Raw genomic sequence first — 9,178 nt, 5'->3', positions numbered from 1 at the left:
TTAAGTCACCTCTTGTTTCTTTTAGGTCTGTAGTTTAATAATTATTTTTGATGTTCTAATTAGTTGACATCTATCCATCTATCAATAAATCCTATCACATTCCATGATTTATTATTATGGCCCTGTCTTATCACTCGCACTGTTAGTCAAGATTCTTTGGCCAGTCATTACACGGAGTCTTACACACTGTCTCCTGGCCAGTTACCAAAACCATATTTTAAAAAAATTATATGACCCCTCTCCTTAAGCAACTGGCTTTTGGGGTAAAATGAGTAGGAGCAAGCACATCCTTAAATATGCTGCTTAAAATATTAGATTGTCCAAGGAAACAGACCCCACGATTTCTCATTCCAGGGGCCAAAACAGTCACAAAACCATGAGACCATCAGCATCCAATCAGCATTGTTGTGGTTTTCCCCTTGAGAGAGACTCCTTGTGGAGAATGATAAACTAGAAGCAAAGATGATTAGCAAGTGGTATAATGGTCCTACATAAAGGGTACTGATTAAAAGGAGCAGTGTTCACCTGGAAGAAGGTGCCTATCTACTAGTATGTGCATAAATGCACTTCAACACTTTAACAATATTTTGGAGAAGATGAAAGAGGGAAGGTTAATCACAGCATCAGATCTGTAGTAGACAAAAGGCTGGGCACATGGCAGAATCAGGACCCAAAAATCCACAATGGGACAGTGATGGGCAGAGCACGGCAAGGAGAGATTTCACAGAGTGTGAGTCGGCCTGCAATACCCAGTCTACTCTTTATAGCAGAGGTGGGGAACATCCAGCCTGTGGGCCGTATAAGGCTGGCAAAATCATTTGGTCTGGCCCTGCCAAGGTATTAGAGGTAAGTTAATGAAATGTTTGACCAAATAGAGCAGGCTAATTTTTAAGTTGATAATTTTGTATGGTTCGCAAATGACGTTATAAATATCCAAATGGCCCTTGGCAGAAAAAAGGTTCCCCACCCCTGCTCTATAGTAACAAAAAAGCTCTTCTGTCCATGTGAACAACTTCTGGCCCATGAAATGTAAGCCGGAGTGTTGGGTGGAACTTCCAGGAAGGTTGCTCAAAGAATTGATTTGGCTGGGAGGTGTATCCTTTAGACCCTTCAGCTTTTCTCTGTCTTGTAGCCTGTGATGGTTTGAGGGAGTTTGTGTAGCCATCTTGGACCACGTTGTGATTTTGAGGTTAGAAGCCTGGCATTGCCAATGATGACGTCATGGAGCTATAGCAATCCTCAACAGCCCACACCTGGATTTCTGTCACATGATATAGTATTAAAGTTTCTTGGATAGAGAACTGAATGTCCATTCTGTTTAAGCTGCTGTTACTTTTGGTCTCTAATTCCTTCAGCTCAGTACAATTCCTGCCTGTTATGGGTTGAATTGTATCCCAAATAAGGTATGTTGAAGTCCTAACCCCTAATACCTGTGAATGTGGCCTTATTTGGAAATAAGAACTTGGTAGATAAAATCAGGTTAAGGTGAGATCATACTGGATTAGGCTGGGCCCTTGATCCAATATGATTGGTGTCCTAAGAAGAAGGAAGAAAAGATACAGACACACATAGGGAAAAGATGGCCATGTGACTACAGATGCTGAGACTACATTGATGCGTCTCTATAGGCCAAGGAATGCCAAGGATTATCAGACACTAGAAAAAGAGGCAAGGGAGGATTCTCTCCTATAGATTTCAGAGGGAGAATGCCTTGCCAATACCTGGATTTCAGACTTCTAACTAGCTTCCAGAACTATGAAAACAATAGATTTCTGTTGTTTTAAGCTAGCTGGTTTGTGGTACTTTGTTACAGCAGCCCTAGGAAACTAATACACTACTAATGGAGTCCTAGACTTAAGTCTAAATAAATCACTTGGCTCTCAAAACTCCTGACAAGGCATGGGCCAGAGGTTGCATGTGCAAAAAATATTATGTGCTTTAGTATACAGAAGGCTCAAAATGTATCAACACTATGAATATGGATGCCAAGAAAGTTAACGCAACCCTAAATAGACTTCACAGAAATTGGCTACCTAGAAAAGTTGGCAGCAGCAGGATTGTTCTGCTCTGTACTAGCGCCAGTGAGGGCAGTTGAAGTACAGCCTGCAGTTCTGAGTTCCTCATTTTATTGGGAAAGGAATGCTAGATTGGGATCATTATTCTGAAAAGCAGAGTACTAGAAAAATGTCTGAAAACCTAGGAATATTGGGCCTAGCGGGGAAAGGTTGAGGAAGATAGCCACTTTCACTATCTTAAAGGCTCTCATAAAATAGGAAAACAGTAGATGCTGATTAAGTGCTTACTGAAGGCAAGGGATCAATCCACTCAGCTGAACTAGGAGCAATGAGTGAGTCAAAGGACACAAATTTAGGCCAAATGTAGGACCTATCTGTCTAGTGAAAAAGAAAATAAACTTTAAAAGTATATTGAAAGGAGAAACCCATCAATGGATGAATAGATAAGCACATGATGGTATCTCTATGCAATGGACCATATCCGGCCATAAAAAGTAATGAAATTACACATGAAATGCTACAACATGGCAGAACCTCAGAAACATTGTGCTAGTTGAAAGAAGCCACACACAAAAAGTCATATATTACATTATTCCTAATGGGCACAGGGATTTCTCTGGGGGTGATGAAAATGTTTTGGAACTAGAGGTGGTGGTCGCACAGCATTGTGAATGTACTAAATTCCACTACATTATTCACTTTAAAATGGTTCCTTTTACATTATGTGAATTTCACTTCAATAAAAAGGGATGAAAAAATTAAAAAGGCTAGCATCTGCTTTGTGGTAAGAGAAGCTGTAGGTAGCACTTAGCAATTTCTACATCAAAGAACAAGTACATTGAAATCACAACAGAGATCCAAAGGACCCTTCATGGTAAACACCGAGAGTCTACTGAAGGGTAACTAATTATTAGATACAAATGTTCAAGACTTTCCACCATGGTTCTAAGGTTCTCTTGCTGCACAACTCATGATTACTACCTTAAGAGATCACAATTATTTTTCTATTTTCATTTTATGCTGAAACAAGACACTCTCCCAGGTAGCTTGACAACATTCGCAGTATCCCTAAGTGACTTACCAAATCAGTAATTCATTCAACCATAGCCATTTTGAAACTTTAACACATAATGATTATAAGTTCATCATTTAAGTTCTCCCTTGAAGGCGAAAGTCCAGTATGGTACACATGTTCCATTATAAAAATTTTCAACAACTTTATAACTGAGGATAATGTGAAAAACACTAGAGTTATCCCAAAGTAGAACTCTAAGTCATTTTACTGCTTTCCTCATAAGTGGCCTTCAAGAAATTTAGTTGAATGAAAACCTGAATAAAAGGCTTACCACAGTGCTCCTGCCCCAGGGGCTATACAATTTCACAAATTATTTCTACCATGGCCCAGGGAGTCTCACTCATGTAGATGTTTTCTCATCTCGTCAAAGATAGAAATGTTAGTGAGAAAAACTTTAACTTGGTTTAAAATCCTAATTCTGTAATGAAAACAAAACTTATGCTTTATTTTTGGTGAATTATATAACACAGAATACACTGTGGGTTCAGCTCATAGCCATACAGATTTGGTCACCTTAAGAAGTCAAAACCATGTCCCTAAAATAAGGAGATATTAAGATATTTATTCTCTGTCTTGGGTAAGTCCCGTCTCTATCACCAGTGTGGAAAAGGGTTCTATTCACTTAGAAACTTATGCAGTCGTCGAAATTTTTATTCCTGTATTTATTTGGACTTCCTATGTAGCAGCGAATACCCAGAGAATATATATATATATTTTTAAAAAAATATATTTTATTGATATTTCACAGAGAGGAAGGGAGAGGGATAGAGAGCTAGAAACATCGATGAGAGAGAAACATCGATCAGCTGCCTCCTGCACACCTCCCACTGAGGATGTGCCCGCAACCAAGGTACACGCCCCTGACCGGAATCGAACCTGGGACCCTTAGGCCCGCAGGCCGACGCTCTATCCATTGAGCCAAACCGGTTTCGGCACCCAGAGAATATATTTTTAATAACCAGCAATTTGCATACTGTTAAATTCCCATGAACCTAAGAAAACTTTACTGATTAAAACAAAAACAGAAAACAAGGTATCTGAGAAGAGAGACACATCTAAAACCCTGGGAACAAAATTGCCTCAGCTTTCTTCTCATAACTCTGGCAACATAAGCAGGAAGAAGAGCCAGTTTTCATATTCCAAGTCAATTCTGGAAAGTACTCAAGCCAACTACAACCCAGGACTAAATGAGAGTAGATTTATTATGTGAGGATGAGACTGGCACAGTAAGGGGCAAGTGCTTTACCATCAACCTTGAACGTGTTTAAAGTCCCCACTAGTCAAGCATTAGGAAAGCAGTGCTTTTGTCCAAACGGATATTTACAAATGCCTATTTCTGCTCACAGATAATCAATTTTATATAATTTAGGTAATGTTAAACTAGCTTCATAAATAAGGACATGTCCTGTTCATTTGACATGTCCCTAGCACCTAGCAAAGTGCTAGGATATAGGTGTTCAATAAATAATTTTTTAAAAAAATATATTTCATTGATTTTTTACAGAGAGGAAGGGAGAGGGAGAGAGAGTTAGAAACATCGATGAGAGAGAAACATCCATCAGCTGCCTCCTGCACACCCTCTACTGGGGATGTGCCTGCAACAAAGGTACATGCCCTTGACCGGAATCGAGCCTGGGACCTTTCAGTCCACAGGCTGACGCTCTATCCACTGAGCCAAACCGGTTAGGGCCAATAAATAATTTTTAAATGAAAGTAAAATATGATTGAGACACAGCAACCCAGAACTTAAAAACCAGATAAGCACAATCCTGCAAAATTAACATGTTGGAAAGCCCTATGATAATTATAATGACCCTATCCATCGTACCACTGATTTTGGGACTTCTCTAGAACTATTAGCAGGTCCTCGAATAACGTTGTTTTGTTATAACATTGATGAGATATCATAGGAAATTAACTCTGATTTGTATCAATCAGCCTATGGTAAAACTGGTTTCATTATACATCATTTTGCTTAAAGTCACAAAATATATTGGCGATGTTAAGTGAGGAAAGATGTAGCTTTTTCCTCCTGCTAGGAAAGCCTAGGAACTTCATAAATAGAATTAAGAAACTCCCCACTCATCACTAGCAACTCAAAATGAACCACAGAAGAACAGGCTGTCCTACTCTCAAGGTCCCAGTGAGGAACAGCTAAGGGCAGTATCACCAACCAGGATGCTATGAACCTCCAGCTATTCCCAAGGGTCATGATCTGAGCTGCAATATGACCCAAGGAGCTAAGCTATAAAAGCTTCTCTCTGGGCAGAGTAGCTGATAACTTTGACAAATGCCTGCCCAAAATGCCACTGTTTTTGAGGACAAGGATATGAAGCGAAAGAAATTATTTCAAAATGCCCATTGGTTTGCGCATTTAAAAAGGATAATAAACGACCAAAGATAACCGGATGTATGAAACCACTACCAGTAACATCATCAACCTACCAGGAACATCATCGACGTTTACTCAAAGGGTAGCTGTACACTTTCCTTTTACTTTCTTTCACCAAGAATGCAATCATAAAACTGGTTGAGTTTCTAAGAAGTAATTCAATTCTTGCTGAACTTCACTTGATGATCTAGATGTTAAAGGCTCAAAGGCAGCATGGGTTCTTGAAGCAAGGTGATTCCCCTGGAGTCTGCAATTGGATTGATGACTCACACTAAATTGATATAGTCTTGTTTTCTTTCTGCACCTGCTGATGCAAGTCTTGCGATGAGACTGACATAAAAGGAATTTGTGCAACAGCTAATTCTCACTTTGTGTTCTGTATTTTTAGAAAATCTACACTCTACTTTGTTAATTATTGAAGATCTACAAAATTAGGGAAGGAACATTTATACATATCAAATTAGTTAAGTATAAGTGAATAATAATGTTCAAATGCTGCAAAGGTAGTGGTAAAAACTGGTTACAGTATAAGCTGGGATAACCCATTAAGAAAACAATCTGGCAATACAAATCATGACCATACTGTATTTATGTATTTTGATATATACTATTGATAAGAATGTATCCTAAAAAAATATTTTCAAATAACAACAAAAAATAACTTAAGCAGGAAAATATTTGCCATAGTTTTCTAATAAAGAGATAGTGAAAATAGCCTAATATGCCCAATGAGAGGGATGGTCAACATTGCATTTAAAACTTTTGGTACTGAAAATTAAGTAGCAATACAGACAGATGTTTGACAAAAGATAATACAAAAGCGTATTTTCATTATGACTGAAAACATGTAAAACATACATATGAATAAGCAAAACAAGGGACTATACAACAATGGTTGTAGCCATTTGTAGTTTCTGACCTCTTGCTAAATTTTGTGAAAAGACAATATATCATCTTAAATATTTCGCTAAAACTAGCCTGTAGGTCAACCATTTTAAGTGAAAAGATTTGAAGTTAAAAGTTGCTTAAAGAACCCTGCCTCTGTGTTAAAAAATAAGTAAATACATAACAGGTTTCTGAGTTTCACTCTCTTCTCACCAAAATCCTTACAAATCCTCGGGCCCGACCAATGTAGAAAGTGAGGCACATTACAGTCCTGTTTGGCGAGGCAGACTACACATGACCATTTTATAGGCTCTGAGAATCTGCAATAAGCCTGTTTAACTTTGGCTAGTCCAGAGTTTGCTAGATGTACTTGATCACAAAACCCTCTTTTCACGCAAGACCCCCAAACATTTTTCTCCCCACAGTTTGGGAAATGGTGCTTGGGTGATGCTCAAAGGAAATTCCCAGGAAGATGGTTCCAGACCATGTGCTCCCCAGTTGAGAGCCACTAATGATAGTCTCCTTATCCCTCAGGTATATGTATTAAGCTAGAGAAAAGGCTTGAGAACCACTGATCTATGCTGCTATTGGAAACAATGGAAGCCCGTACAAATAAACCCTTTAGGGTACTGGTTTGGGAGGTTTTTTTGGCCTTTATAAAAAGGGTTCTGATCTAGTCCAAAGGTAACAGCAGTTTCTGCAAAGAAATGGTACATCTTCATTGTAATTATAAAGTGGTGACCAAAGAAATCTGAGTAACTCATATGACAATTAGTTTCTCTTTTAGCTATAAATACAGTATTGTTCATGATGTGAAAAAAAAAGCATATCTTTTTGAAGTTTAAATATTTAAAAAATATGTGTATGGTAGTAAGGTGTCTCTACCCAGCAAACTCCAAATATCTACTTCCCAGAGCTAAGGAATGGACAAACACAGCCCCCCACCCCCTCCACACACAGTTCTTTAGCATTATTTATGCCACCTTTACCTCTGGTCGAAGTGTAGCTTTCATGCAGACTTGGCAAAGAGGTCCATTTCGGGAGAACTGAAGGGGAAGGTGCCGAATTCGATTTCGACAGGTTGGCTCCTCACAAATCAACCAGCCCTGCAGAGAAAAAAGAGAATACTTCAGTCCTCTCGCCACCATCAACAAATTCAAATAAAGACCCCTTTCATTATCAAGATAGACTCATCTCATTCGAATTTTCCTTAGAGATTCTGAAATACCTCCTTACCATTCTTTCCTGATGTGTTATTTTGATCTATGCCCCAAACTTAAAAGTTAGGCAATTCATCAAGTTTTACAAAAAGAAAGATAACATGAGATGGTATTCTCTTTTCTTAAAATACAATCCCCGTCCCACATACAACAATACCTCCCATTAAAATCTTATATGATTATTCACAGATGTAAACCAATGGGTTTTAGTTCATTAGTACAGAACATTACCAAAGTAAAGAATATACCACATAGAAATAGATGACTTTCCCAACAGCTGAGTAACTATTTATTGCTTAACTAGAGGCCTGATGCATGAAATTCGTGCAAGGGGCTCGGCCCTCACAGGCCCGGCTTCTTCCGGAAGGATGTCTGGAAGGTCATTTGGCTATCCAGTCTAATTAGCATATTATGTTTTTATTATTATAGATTGCTGAGATCAGTTTCCTTCTCTGTGAAATGAGCACAACAGTACCTGCTTTACAGGATTGTTGTGGTTGTGATGTAATACATTCAGAGTGCTTAGAACTATGCTTGGCATAAGAGAAACACTGACGAAATGTAAGCAACTCTTTTATGTAAAATTAAAACATTGCCTTACTGGTGTGGCTCAGTGGCTGAGCATCAACCTATGAACCAGGAAGTCATGGTTCAATTCCTGGTCAGGGCACATGCCTGGGTTGCGGGCTCCATCCCCAGTAGGCAGTGTGCAGGAGGCAGCCGATCAATGATTCTTTTTCACCATTGACATTTCTCTCTCTCTTCCTCTCCTTTCTGAAATCAATGAAAATATATTTAAAAAATAAATAAATAAAATCAAAACATTATTTTACACATGTTCTCTGGAGGCTGCCATGTTTTCAAGGACAACGTCAACTGACCACCCTTTCCCAGTGGTTTCAAATAGCCACTGCCCACTTCTCTGTACATTTCCCTCCTGCAGTTACTCCCCCTTGCTGCTCTTGTGTGAATGTTCTCATACACATGTGATAACAATATGCCTGTTATCTGAAATCAGCACTGTTTGCTACGAAACATATCTGTTAAACGAGTAAGGTAAGACTTCACAAATAGGGTTGAGCAAAACTCAGGTTCTCTGGGGGCTTTAGTGCTCTATGTATTAGGCATAATACACCTAAGGGAAACTAGGGGGTATAAAGGTGAACAAGGTATGTTCCCTTGTTGCATGGGTTCCCACTCGGGGAACTACAAGCAGGGACCTGACTGTCTTTGGGTCTTGGAGCCTTTGGAGAAGCAGAACTTCTGAACTGGTCTTGAAGAGTAAGTATAAGTTGGAGAAGGCAGGAAAGACAACTTAGGTAGAGAAAACAACATGCGCAAAAGAATGAAGGCCAGAGAGAACTATGTGGAGTATGATCAAGAAAGGCATCAGTGACATTTTTAACCACGTTCCCTGTTTCTAGACTGAGCAACCTGTTGGGTTTTGTTCTGCCTAGAGGAGAGCAGTATATCTACAATTGCATCAGTGACATTTTTAACCACGTTCCCTGTTTCCAGACTGAGCAACCTGTTGGGTTTTGTTCTGCCTAGAGGAGAGAAGTATATCTACAATTGCTCCTTAATTATGTTA

At 39.0% G+C, this 9,178-nt stretch overlaps 1 protein-coding gene across 1 annotated transcript in view; it reads right to left on the bottom strand.

Moving 5' to 3' along the window:
- Window positions 1–9,178, bottom strand: part of POLA1 (DNA polymerase alpha 1, catalytic subunit) — a 319,132-nt gene that overhangs the window by 111,124 nt on the left and 198,830 nt on the right. The window contains exon 35 of the mRNA XM_080652141.1: window positions 7,357–7,473. Coding sequence (XP_080508267.1) covers window positions 7,357–7,473 — 117 coding nt within the window. The remainder of the gene's footprint in view (window positions 1–7,356; window positions 7,474–9,178) is intronic.

This window comes from Plecotus auritus, assembly GCF_963455305.1.
Source record: "Plecotus auritus genome assembly, chromosome: X".
NCBI classification, from domain to species: Eukaryota; Metazoa; Chordata; class Mammalia; order Chiroptera; family Vespertilionidae; genus Plecotus; species Plecotus auritus.
Note: the sequence above shows the minus strand (reverse complement) of the source record. Positions and strands in the feature narration are given on the sequence as shown.